The sequence below is a fragment of the Nannobrachium achirus genome, assembly GCF_963921795.1.
Source record: "Nannobrachium achirus genome assembly, chromosome: 13".
NCBI lineage: Eukaryota > Metazoa > Chordata > Actinopteri > Myctophiformes > Myctophidae > Nannobrachium > Nannobrachium achirus.
This window is the reverse complement of record NC_137833.1, coordinates 3438940-3453612: the sequence shown is the minus strand read 5'-3', so window position 1 is coordinate 3453612 and position 14673 is coordinate 3438940. Positions and strand designations below refer to the sequence as shown.

The 14673-nt window shown below is 36.3% G+C and overlaps 1 protein-coding gene across 2 annotated transcripts in view; it reads right to left on the bottom strand.

The window, feature by feature from the left end:
• The window catches only part of lmbrd1 (LMBR1 domain containing 1), a 438470-nt gene extending 425725 nt beyond the window's left edge, over positions 1–12745 (bottom strand). The window contains exons 1-2 of one of the 2 annotated variants that reach the window (XR_013962669.1): positions 12668–12734; positions 1169–1345 (exon numbers count right to left, since the gene is read on the bottom strand). Coding sequence is in view for 1 of the 2 variants with exons in the window: in XM_080741062.1 (XP_080597188.1) it covers positions 1169–1345; positions 12668–12733 (243 nt within the window). In the remaining variant the exon portion in view is untranslated. Of the gene's footprint in view, positions 1–1168; positions 1346–12667 lie in introns of both variants that reach the window. The other variant, XM_080741062.1, reaches the window with a different exon arrangement.
• Between the last annotated feature and the right edge of the window lie 1928 nt (positions 12746–14673).

Below are 14673 nucleotides of genomic sequence, written 5' to 3'. Positions count from 1 at the left end.
AAAAAAAATTCAAAAAGATTTTTTGACCCCCAAAAATGGAGTAGGCATGATAGCAATCGCGAAATTGCATGTTTAACCCCCATAGCAACCCCATCTTTCAAGCATGGCAGCCATTTTGGCAGCCATCTTTGTTAAACATAGTGGCTGTTATCTCATGAATGCCTGAACGGATTTCCATTCGGATTTTTTTGTTTGAAAGCTGTGAGCAATGTGGACACACGTGGTGCATTATCTAGGCATGGGTGTGCATGATCCGTGCACACCCAATTACATGGAAGTCTATGGAGACGAATGGCAGGTGGGAGTACGGAGGTATGTTAAAATGGCGGTCAATGTGTTAAAAAAGGGAAAAAAAGAAAAAGGAAAACATGCCACTTAACATCGGAGTCTAGTTACAACCCGAGTGCGGCAATAATGCACCTGTCATTCACATGAGAGGTGCCTGACAACTTTGCCAAGCTTGAAAATTGAGGTAAATAATGCAACCGAGAATCTAATTGTGAAAATGTAATTCGGCATTACAAGACAGGAAATATAATCAGCTTGTAGATTAGTCAAACAAACAAAGGACCATGGAGGCAATTTGGACAAAAATGGGAATCTAAACAAATCAAGCCAATCCCCTCGAGAAGCCTCCCTGTGGTGGCTTTATGTGATTTGACTTACCGGAGGCGACGGAGGAGACTGATGTTACTAGGTTTTCAATGTAATGGGTCCCGGGACCCACAGGTGGTCATTCAAATGGGTCCCAGAAAGGTTTTATGAGTCCTCAATACAATGTTTTCGAGCGCTGTGAGCTTGTAGATCGGCTATTTTCAAAATGTTTGCCTATTTCTTATATTTATTTTACAATTTGGCTAATGTTTGAACTTAGGTGGAATCAAAACATTGACGTTTCTATCGCCTGTTTAAGACTTTCTACGTGGATTTTATTTGTGTTAACGTAGGGTAAAGTAGGATGCTTCCACCCATGAACAATGGTGGTGTCTGTGGAATTTTAAAATGTTTTTCTTTTACCGCGACCCGGTAAATTATTTGAACATGGACTCCAATGGAGGCGCATCCCCGGGACCCCAGGACCATGACATGAATGAGTCCCTGGGCGATGAGTTTTTGATGCGGGATGCGCACGTGATGACATCACTGGGAGAGAGAAAGCGATGCTTACCTTGTAGGTACCATTGGGGTTCTTCATGAAAGAGACGAGGAATATATCCACTGGAAGAAGTGCAGAGGTTATCAAAGCTATCGCCAACGCACATATCGCTGTGATGGTGGAGACGACTTCGCTCTCCTGTCGACTTTGAAATTTACGGATGTAGACCCAGCAGAAGACGAGGATGACCTGAAGACGAAGAGGATCGTTAGGGCTGTCACAAATCAATTATGATATTTTACATGACGATTAATTGTCACTCAAATAATTGCGAATGACGATTTAATTGTGTTTTTTTGTCGTTGACAATTACATTTCTGTTTGGCTTGTAGGCTTTGAAGTTGCACGTGGCAGATATGACACATAACCTAAATACTCAAAGAAATGACATACATATTTAACAACTTTGTACTTAGAAAAAGAACATTGCTAGTGGAAATAGCTGATCTACAAGCTCGCAACGTGTCGCAGTGCGACGCGTTGTGAGCTTGTAGATCTGGTATTTCCGCTATTTTTGAAAATGTTTGAAACTATACTGTATATACTGTATATGACATTTTCAACATGGAAACGATTATGACAAAATAATTGCGATTAGACGATTATGTAATAATTGTGACAGGCCTACGGATCGTTTATCCAAATGACCAAGATCACGGTTTGCACATCATGTTTGAGATCTGTCACATCATGTTTGAGATCTGTCACATCATGTTTGAGATCTGTCACATCATGTTTGAGATCTGTCACATCATGTTTGAGATCTGTCACATCTTTATTTAGTTGTATATTGGATCACATCATGTTTGAGATCTGTCACATCTTTATTTAGTTGTATATTGGATCACATCATGTTTGAGATCATCTGTCACATCTTTATTTAGTTGTATATTGGATCACATCATGTTTGAGATCTGTCACATCTTTATTTAGTTGTATATTGGATCACATCATGTTTGAGATCTGTCACATCTTTATTTAGTTGTATATTGGATCACATCATGTTTGAGATCATCTGTCACATCTTTATTTAGTTGTATATTGGATCACATCATGTTTGAGATCTGTCACATCTTTATTTAGTTGTATATTGGATCACATCATGTTTGAGATCTGTCACATCTTTATTTAGTTGTATATTGGATCACATCATGTTTGAGATCATCTGTCACATCTTTATTTAGTTGTATATTGGATCACATCATGTTTGAGATCTGTCACATCTTTATTTAGTTGTATATTGGATCACATCATGTTTGAGATCTGTCACATCTTTATTTAGTTGTATATTGGATCACATCATGTTTGAGATCTGTCACATCTTTATTTAGTTGTATATTGGATCACATCATGTTTGAGATCTGTCACATCTTTATTTAGTTGTATATTGGATCACATCATGTTTGAGATCTGTCACATCTTTATTTAGTTGTATATTGGATCACATCATGTTTGAGATCTGTCACATCTTTATTTAGTTGTATATTGGATCACATCATGTTTGAGATCTGTCACATCTTTATTTAGTTGTATATTGGATCACATCATGTTTGAGATCTGTCACATCTTTATTTAGTTGTATATTGGATCACATCATGTTTGAGATCTGTCACATCTTTATTTAGTTGTATATTGGATCACATCATGTTTGAGATCTGTCACATCTTTATTTAGTTGTATATTGGATCACATCATGTTTGAGATCTGTCACATCTTTATTTAGTTGTATATTGGATCACATCATGTTTGAGATCTGTCACATCTTTATTTAGTTGTATATTGGATCACATCATGTTTGAGATCTGTCACATCTTTATTTAGTTGTATATTGGATCACATCATGTTTGAGATCATCTGTCACATCTTTATTTAGTTGTATATTGGATCACATCATGTTTGAGATCTGTCACATCTTTATTTAGTTGTATATTGGATCACATCATGTTTGAGATCTGTCACATCTTTATTTAGTTGTATATTGGATCACATCATGTTTGAGATCTGTCACATCTTTATTTAGTTGTATATTGGATCACATCATGTTTGAGATCATCTGTCACATCTTTATTTAGTTGTATATTGGATCACATCATGTTTGAGATCTGTCACATCTTTATTTAGTTGTATATTGGATCAAATCATGTTTGAGATCATCTGTCACATCTTTATTTAGTTGTATATTGGATCACATCATGTTTGAGATCTGTCACATCTTTATTTAGTTGTATATTGGATCACATCATGTTTGAGATCTGTCACATCTTTATTTAGTTGTATATTGGATCACATCATGTTTGAGATCTGTCACATCTTTATTTAGTTGTATATTGGATCACATCATGTTTGAGATCTGTCACATCTTTATTTAGTTGTATATTGGATCACATCATGTTTGAGATCTGTCACATCTTTATTTAGTTGTATATTGGATCACATCATGTTTGAGATCATCTGTCACATCTTTATTTAGTTGTATATTGGATCACATCATGTTTGAGATCATCTGTCACATCTTTATTTAGTTGTATATTGGATCACATCATGTTTGAGATCTGTCACATCTTTATTTAGTTGTATATTGGATCACATCATGTGTGAGATCTGTCACATCTTTATTTAGTTGTATATTGGATCACATCATGTTTGAGATCTGTCACATCTTTATTTAGTTGTATATTGGATCACATCATGTTTGAGATCTGTCACATCTTTATTTAGTTGTATATTGGATCACATCATGTTTGAGATCTGTCACATCTTTATTTAGTTGTATATTGGATCACATCATGTTTGAGATCTGTCACATCTTTATTTAGTTGTATATTGGATCACATCATGTTTGAGATCTGTCACATCTTTATTTAGTTGTATATTGGATCACATCATGTTTGAGATCTGTCACATCTTTATTTAGTTGTATATTGGATCACATCATGTTTGAGATCTGTCACATCTTTATTTAGTTGTATATTGGATCACATCATGTTTGAGATCTGTCACATCTTTATTTAGTTGTATATTGGATCACATCATGTTTGAGATCATCTGTCACATCTTTATTTAGTTGTATATTGGATCACATCATGTTTGAGATCTGTCACATCTTTATTTAGTTGTATATTGGATCACATCATGTTTGAGATCTGTCACATCTTTATTTAGTTGTATATTGGATCACATCATGTTTGAGATCTGTCACATCTTTATTTAGTTGTATATTGGATCACATCATGTTTGAGATCTGTCACATCTTTATTTAGTTGTATATTGGATCACATCATGTTTGAGATCTGTCACATCTTTATTTAGTTGTATATTGGATCACATCATGTTTGAGATCTGTCACATCTTTATTTAGTTGTATATTGGATCACATCATGTTTGAGATCTGTCACATCTTTATTTAGTTGTATATTGGATCACATCATGTTTGAGATCTGTCACATCTTTATTTAGTTGTATATTGGATCACATCATGTTTGAGATCTGTCACATCTTTATTTAGTTGTATATTGGATCACATCATGTTTGAGATCTGTCACATCTTTATTTAGTTGTATATTGGATCACATCATGTTTGAGATCATCTGTCACATCTTTATTTAGTTGTATATTGGATCACATCATGTTTGAGATCATCTGTCACATCTTTATTTAGTTGTATATTGGATCACATCATGTTTGAGATCTGTCACATCTTTATTTAGTTGTATATTGGATCACATCATGTGTGAGATCTGTCACATCTTTATTTAGTTGTATATTGGATCACATCATGTTTGAGATCTGTCACATCTTTATTTAGTTGTATATTGGATCACATCATGTTTGAGATCTGTCACATCTTTATTTAGTTGTATATTGGATCACATCATGTTTGAGATCTGTCACATCTTTATTTAGTTGTATATTGGATCACATCATGTTTGAGATCTGTCACATCTTTATTTAGTTGTATATTGGATCACATCATGTTTGAGATCTGTCACATCTTTATTTAGTTGTATATTGGATCACATCATGTTTGAGATCTGTCACATCTTTATTTAGTTGTATATTGGATCACATCATGTTTGAGATCTGTCACATCTTTATTTAGTTGTATATTGGATCACATCATGTTTGAGATCTGTCACATCTTTATTTAGTTGTATATTGGATCACATCATGTTTGAGATCTGTCACATCTTTATTTAGTTGTATATTGGATCACATCATGTTTGAGATCTGTCACATCTTTATTTAGTTGTATATTGGATCACATCATGTTTGAGATCTGTCACATCTTTATTTAGTTGTATATTGGATCACATCATGTTTGAGATCTGTCACATCTTTATTTAGTTGTATATTGGATCACATCATGTTTGAGATCTGTCACATCTTTATTTAGTTGTATATTGGATCACATCATGTTTGAGATCTGTCACATCTTTATTTAGTTGTATATTGGATCACATCATGTTTGAGATCTGTCACATCTTTATTTAGTTGTATATTGGATCACATCATGTTTGAGATCTGTCACATCTTTATTTAGTTGTATATTGGATCACATCATGTTTGAGATCTGTCACATCTTTATTTAGTTGTATATTGGATCACATCATGTTTGAGATCATCTGTCACATCTTTATTTAGTTGTATATTGGATCACATCATGTTTGAGATCTGTCACATCTTTATTTAGTTGTATATTGGATCACATCATGTTTGAGATCTGTCGCATCTTTATTTAGTTGTATATTGGATCACATCATGTTTGAGATCTGTCACATCTTTATTTAGTTGTATATTGGATCACATCATGTTTGAGATCTGTCACATCTTTATTTAGTTGTATATTGGATCACATCATGTTTGAGATCTGTCACATCTTTATTTAGTTGTATATTGGATCACATCATGTTTGAGATCTGTCACATCTTTATTTAGTTGTATATTGGATCACATCATGTTTGAGATCATCTGTCACATCTTTATTTAGTTGTATATTGGATCACATCATGTTTGAGATCTGTCACATCTTTATTTAGTTGTATATTGGATCACATCATGTTTGAGATCTGTCACATCTTTATTTAGTTGTATATTGGATCACATCATGTTTGAGATCTGTCACATCTTTATTTAGTTGTATATTGGATCACATCATGTTTGAGATCTGTCACATCTTTATTTAGTTGTATATTGGATCACATCATGTTTGAGATCATCTGTCACATCTTTATTTAGTTGTATATTGGATCACATCATGTTTGAGATCTGTCACATCTTTATTTAGTTGTATATTGGATCACATCATGTTTGAGATCTGTCACATCTTTATTTAGTTGTATATTGGATCACATCATGTTTGAGATCATGTCACATCTTTATTTAGTTGTATATTGGATCACATCATGTTTGAGATCTGTCACATCTTTATTTAGTTGTATATTGGATCACATCATGTTTGAGATCTGTCACATCTTTATTTAGTTGTATATTGGATCACATCATGTTTGAGATCTGTCACATCTTTATTTAGTTTTATATTGGATCACATCATGTTTGAGATCTGTCACATCTTTATTTAGTTGTATATTGGATCACATCATGTTTGAGATCTGTCACATCTTTATTTAGTTGTATATTGGATCACATCATGTTTGAGATCTGTCACATCTTTATTTAGTTGTATATTGGATCAAACTGGAGAATAACTTGAAATGAAGGCATAAACATCCAACAACATTCAAAGGAGTGATCATCTGATTTGCACCACTCTCAACACTTGTATGTACTGTATATTACTTCAATATTATGCAAGCTACTCTGCAAAAGATCCGCTCAATCTAAAACAGTAACAACCCTGTAACAGAGAAGGGTGAGAATGCTATACTAAGGGTTCCCACACATTTTTAACAAATAATTTCCAAAACCTTTCCAGAAAATGTAACCCAATTTCCAGGACTATATATGACACTAATTCAGCTCAATAACAGGTCACTTGTACTCCTATGCCCAAAGACAGGTAGTGTATGCCAGTGGTTCTCAACATTTCCAGGCCGTGACGTGACCCCCGAAATAATCATGTTTTAACTGGCACCCTGACGAGCACTAGGAGTTGAGGAATTTTGTATAACACGGTTCTATTGTGAAAATAGCAGATCTACATGCTCATGTAGATCGTCTATTTTCACAATTTCTGCCTCTTATATTTGACAATTTGGCCAATGTTTAATTTGTTTAATTTGTAATTTGTAATTTGTCATAGCAATTTTTTTCCAGGACCTTCCAGGACCCTTGATCAATTCCAAAACTTTTCCAATACTGGGAAAAATATTTTTCTAATTTCAAAATATTTCCAGGAATTTCATGACCGTGGGAACCCTGTATACTGGACATACAGTAAGACCCGTGGACCTGAGTACCAGATCACCCCGCCTCACACCATTTCAGCACATCATGATTGAAACACTTTCAAACGCTGTTAACGCCAGAGAAAGAATAATAATCAAAGGCAGGCTAGGTTGACTTTTTAAATTGCAGCCCGATTAATCTTCCTATACATGTTACAGTATATCTGCCCTGCTAAGCTCATTATGTAATGGGGGACTATTTTAAAGATTCTTCCAGTGATTGATGGATTTGTTAATGTATTCCTCTGCAGTGTTAATACTAAACAGACATCACTCAGAGAGGGGAAGTTGTTCATATAAGAGGCAGAGAACTCATTAGAGACGGCAGCGAAAAGAAGAGTTTTCAAAATGACAAGGTCATATTCCAGTCACATCAGCAATGCGCGGTGAGGACACTGCTAACACTAGGTCCCTTCAGATCCAAGGGCTGCCATTCACAGACAGGATCAATTAAACCGTTTAGGCCTAGAATTATTGAATGCTTTAACCAGTGAAAAATAGCTGATATACAAGCTCACAGCGCGGCACCGAGTGCCGCGCTGCGAGCTTGTAGATCTGCTATTTTTTGAAAAAAGTCGTGAAAATATGTGCAAATCTTTGAATATATGTATTTTCAAAAGCGAACGTTTTAATGTAACTCACATTTTGCTTCTGGGTGGTGCCTGGAACTAAATATTTTGAGATGGGGGTCCGTGGCCAAATAAATATCATTTTGGGGGTCCTTCACATGAAAAAGTATGAGAACCACTGACATAGTAGTCTCTCAAGAACAGACTAACTGAGCTCCATTTAAGTGAAAAGGACCTTTTCTTTGACGATGGAAGGCCAGATTGCTGACATATAGAAACATTGGTTTTTCAAAAAAATCTCAGAAGGATTCAAAAGACACTTATAGAATCGGGTCAAAATTCAAATTTTCACGATTTTTCAAAAATAGCAGATCTACAGGATCGCAGCGCTGTGAGCTTGTATATCTGCTATTTTTCAATAGTTAAAGCATAAAATAATGATACACAAAATGTGTACCCGTTCTGAATGGGTTAAAGGCCCACAAACCTAAGCCTCCGGCTGCGTGCCTTGCCAGGTAAGGACACATGCTTTGCATCTAAATAAGATGCATTGAGATGATTGCTTCAATAAAAGAAAAATGGACAACACTGCCTAGTAGTTCGTAGTACTGCAGGTAAACAGAGGTCTTTGTGTTCAACTGGCACTAAAGTTACTTTTCTAAAGTCAGTCATATGACAGTGAATCCCGGAGGAGGTCAGCAGTGCTGGCTTGTGGTGTACGTTTTTTGTCAAAATTCTATTTTGCCATGGACATACAAATGAGCAGACAATAATATTACCAGAAACACATGAAGAGCTATAGCCTTAAATGACCTTTACTAGTCTGTAACTCGAGTTGTGTACACTACACATTCGTACACGGTCAGAGTTATGGGGGTCCTTGAAAATAATAATAATAAAACCAGTAGACTAGTGGACTAATGCAGTGATTCTCAACTCCCCAAATTATTTTGGGGGGTCCCCAGATGATTAACTTAATGTGCAACACTGTTTTCTCACTGAACAGTAAACAAACCACTATAAAGTTTAAGTGTATAGTCGGGTATCTTGACATTTCTAAAGTGACAATTTAAGGACTTTAATACCTCTAAAAACGACAAATTAAACAGTAGCCAAATTATCAAATATTAGAGGCAGAAATTGAATAGCCGATCTACATTCTACATGTAGATCTGCTGTTTTCACAATAGAAACGTGTTATACAAAATGTAATGCCTCAACTCATAGTGCTCGTCAGGGTGAGGGGGTCCCCGGTTAAAATATGATTATTGTGGGGGTTGCGGCCTGAAAAGGTTGAGAACCACTGGACTAATGAGACATAATGTCATAGTCATACATAATCAGAAAACCCTGGAGAGTGACACTCAGTAATTATGATCAAAATGACAACATTATATAATGTTTATATGTAAAAAATAAATTGCCTCGGACAAGGCCAAGTCTTGGCACTTGACTACATCATTCGCTAATGCCAATTTTAGGCAGGAGATTAAATGCAGCTGACATCGAAAATGTTTCACAAACAGTGAAAACCTTTGTGTGCTGCTAATAGGACACAAATTATAAAATACACACAAAGTTTGTAGATTTGTAGTAGGTGTGTGCCAGTTTGAAACTATTTACAACAATGAATGACCTGTCATTGCCTGCCTGTCAGTCACTGTCCACGGGTGCCAAAGGGGTAACTTGTGGCAAATGTCTCTAATTTATCTAGACGGCCATAATTTCACACAACAGGTTTGATATCGGTCTCCTTCTTATTTTTCTTTAAAAAAATCGGTTGTTATTATAATATTATTGCGTGCTTGCTGCGTACCGATCTATTCTGTGAGAACTTGTCAACAAACAGGTGAAACAACAAGCGAAGCAGTGTCTGTGTACAGATCCATCTTAGAAGATTTGAATATTGTGTGTATAAAAGCATTACAGATGCCACAGCATCCCAGATCATAACTGACTGTGGAAACTTCCCTCTGGACTTCAAGCAACTCTGACTTCAGAAGGTTGACATTTCTCTATTATAAATCCTTGTTTTGAGTGGTCTCGTGTAATTTTGTGATATTTTGAAATACGGACTTTTGATATTCATGAGCTGTATGTCATAAAAAAATAAATGTTGTGACAAACAGGTGAAAGAGCAGTGATAGCTGAGTGGTTAGTGTCCACACCTAGGACTCCGGAGGCCCCAGAGGTCGCAGGTACAATTTCCCGCTCCAGCTACCACTGCTCCCCTTCCCCCTTGCGCTCCTTGTGGGCAGCACTGGGTTGAGTTCAGCTGGGTTAAAGCTGATAAAAAAAAAAGCAGCTGGGTTGGGCTGCAATATCTGAATTTCCCCCGCGGGATAATATAGGTAACCATTAACTATTATAAAAAAAAGGTTTGGAATAATTCACTGAATGTGCAATGTATCTGGAATAATAAGATTTTAAAATACTTTCATATATTATATGAAAGTATTTTAAAAAATGTATGAAAGTTTCAAGAAAATGTACTTTTACACAATGTTTTTTGATGGATCTGTATGTATGTGACAACTCACTATGACGTTTTATACAACATTGGTTGTCAAAGTGTGGTCTGGGGACCCCCAGGGGGACCCCAGCTAAATGATAAGCTAGGAACCAAATGGACCTATGGGTCTGTAACTCAGAGTGTACAAATGAAACCAAATGGACCCGCATTTGTACACTTTGAGAGTTACATTAACGTTGATTTTACAATATATAAATTGGGGTCCCAGAGATAGAAATGCCATAAAATGTGGGTCCATAGCCTAATGCATGTCAAACTGGGGGTCCTTGAGATTAAAATGGTTGGGAATCATTGCTAGAGCTGTAAAAAAGAAAAAAAGAAAAAAAAAATCTTCTCTAATGGGGGTCACTGGCATATATTTTCAAATGGGGGTCCGTAGCCTAATAATGCATGTCAAACTACTGGTCCTTGAAATTAAAACGGTTAAAAATCCCTTCTAGGGCTGTAAAGAATATCTTCTCTTATATGAATAGGGTAAATAGGTCCCTGGCATATCTTTTCAAATGGGGGTCCGCAGGCTAATAAGTGTCAATTTGGGGGTCCTTGGTGTGGAAAAAGTTTGAAAACCACTGCAGATATCTATTTTGCGAGAACTTTGGAATACTGGTCACTTCGCCAAAAATCCAACTCGACAAACCAACTTGCTACTAAGACACCTCGCCAATGAGCAGGCCTGTCAACATTGGACTGTCAGAATCCAGGAGATTTATTTTTTAGGGGGTGAGCGGAACTCCCCAACCGGGGTCTGGTGGTCCTCCCCCCAAAACTTCTTAACAGATATATATATTTCCTGTGTTCTGTTGAATTTTGTGCATGTTTGATACTTTTTATTAGTCTTGCTTTACTAGCATGGATACAATTTCAGCCTTAAAATGCCAAATGTAGGTGTACAGATTTGATGACTGAAGCAAAGTAAGACATCTTTAATAATGACTTCTCATCTTTAAGTCATTACTTAAATATCTGTATGATCTTGGATGCATTGCCCCCACCCCTAAAGCGGGGGGTCTGGGGGTCCTCCCCCCGAACATTCTTAACAGTACATTTAATTTCCTGTTTTCTGGTGAATTGTGTGCATGTTTGATAATTTTATCAGGCTTGCTTTACTAGCATGGGTACAATGTCACATGTAGGTGTACAGATGTAATTTCCAGTGTTCTGGTGAATTTAGGGAGTTTGATACCAAATCCAGGAGAAATGCCAATCATCCTGGCAAATCCAGGAGCAACGGCAAGCCTGCCAACAAGTTTTTTGATTGATTGAAGACTTTATTGTCAGTTTGCATAGGAAAAGGTACAGTTTCATGACGGTACAGTTCACTGGTACAAGGTCTACTAAAAGGAGATCCATGAAAAGACTAAGCTTATTTCCACAGGAAACCATTGAAGTATCTCATATAACATTGAATAACAGACGAATAGAACACAGTACTATGCAGTAGATATGTAAAGAAAAGAAAGAGAGTCTAAACAAACAGTAAGTATATACAAAGAAGGGGCAGGGGAGGGTAGGGTTGGGCTAGGTTCGTTTTTTTTACCAGTTGCAAAAAAGCGTGGGCAATTTGGCGAGTTGATCTTTGGCGAAGTGACCTGATTTAACCCAGATATCTATTCTGCGATAACTTGTCAACAAACAGGTGAAACAACATGCGAAGCAGTGTGTCTGTGTGTGTGTTATGCTCACTACGACGTTAGGTTTCATCAGACTTTTATACAACACAAAGTCTGGCTCTGCTCTGCTCTGTGTCCAGCCGTCAAGACGACGTTTAACGTTCCAATAACAAGTAAACAAGGTGTTTTTCTAATGGCGTCAACAACACTTCATAACAGCAGCTAAAGCTAAGCATTAGTGACAGTGCTATGTTTAGCTTAGCTTATGTCACACACAGCGACAGCCACTTACTGTAGTGTTACACACTGACTAAACCGTCTCTGCTTTTGACAACCACTTTAAATCATTGTTACAACAAGTGTAACACCAACGCAGCTCGTGTCTTATTGCTTACCAAGAGAACAAAGGTGAAAATAGACCAGCCGACTGCAGACTCGGTCAGTAAAGACTGCTCCGCCATCTTCACTTCCTGCAATAACAAAACCACGTGTTTCTGTGTTCTGATGTCATTTAAACGTGGTGGGCGGGGTTAAGCCACTGACAGACAGACAGACAGTGGAGTGGACACTGGTGGGAGCATATCTATGGGTGGGAGACCCAAGGGGGAAATGAAATACATGATCATCAGCGGTGGAAAAGGTATTCAATTGTTTTACTCAGGGGCGTCAAGTGGGTATGGCAAGGGTATGCAGCTGCCATACCCTGGGTCCAGGGGGGGGGAATACAAGTTACTTTTAACTATAAATCCATGAATGTCTCTTTGTCTATCTGTGCTGGTTATTATGTTGTTATTATGTTGTTACTTATATTCTCCACACTTGTATTCTCCCCATCTTGACAAAAAGGTATATTCCCAGGTTCTGCAGGTCAGCTGCACACACAGGTGCAATTCATTATTGTTAATTGTGGCACGTTTACTAACATGCCAAGTTTAGCTGCACTTCAACAACCATTCCAGGCTGCCATATCCAGCCCAAGAAACCGTAGAAACGGGGGAAAACATACAACATTTAAAGTACTTCTTAAAATAAATGTATCATGCCTGTTGCTAAGGTATGGCAACATGACTGGTGTCTTGCAAGGCACCAGTCATGTTGCCATACCTTAGCTTTTTCTGAACTGACGCCACTGGGAAAAAGCAGTGGTGGAAAAAGTATTACATTGTTTTACTTATGTAAAAGTATCAATACTGTAATATAGAAATACTCGGAGTAGACGTATGGAATTCAAAATGTACTTGAGTAAAATTATAAAAGTATTGGCATCAAATAAGTACTTAAAGTACCAAAAGCAAAAGTACAAAACGTTTGAAAATAGCAGATCTACAAGCTCATGTGAGCTTGTAGATCAATTATTTTTCAAATAGCCAAGGTATAAAATAGGGCAAAAGTGGTTTATGTATGTTTTATATTTTATAATTTATATCTGCAAAGTAACTAGTAACTACAGTATAATGTTTTCACATAAATGTAGTAAAACTACAATATTTGGAACCACGATGTACGATGTAGTGGAGTAGAAGTAAAAGTATTGGAAATTGGAAACACTCAAGTAAATTACAAATACCTCAAAAGTAAAAAAGTACTGACATATTTTACTTGAGTAAAAGTATCAATACTGCAACATAGAAATACTCTGTAAAAGTAAGGAATTCAAAATGTAATTGAGTGAAAGTACAAAAGTATTGGAATAAAAATGTACTTAAAGTGCCCATAGTAAAAGTATACAGGCTACTCATTATGCCTAATGTCCCATTTCAAGTTTTCAAATGTATACAAATCTTTTGAAAATAGCAGATCTACAAGCTCACAATGTGTTGCATCGCGACACATGTTGTGAGCTTGTAGATCGGCTATTTTCAAATGTCCACAATTTATAGGCCTATAGGGCTGAAGTGGTTTGTATTAATTATCTAAAGTAACTTGTAGCTAAAGTTTTCAAATAAGTGTTATCGTACTTTACACCACTGCATGATTGATCATGTTTGTAATAATATTATTACATGATTTGGAAAATATGTCACAGTCGTTACAGAAAAAGGGGAAATTAATTATATTTGTATTTCTCCTATAGCAGGGGTCTTCAACAGGGGGTCTGGGAACCATAGGGGGTCCTCAGAGTAACTACAGGGGGTCCTCCAAATATGTGTGTGATAGAAGCTTTTTTCCCCTCCTTTTCTATATTAACCACTTGAACCCTAGCGTCCATATTCTGAGAACTTTGGCCAAAAATAGCAGATCTACAAGCTCACAACGCCTCGCAGCGCAAAGACGATTGGTGTAGAGGAGAAAAAGAGCAGACTAAGTACAGAGTGTTTATTAAGTATGGATGGTTCAAGTGGTTAAATAGCCGAAAACACAAATTGACATGAATCCAAAATACACTGATGATTGTGCTGTC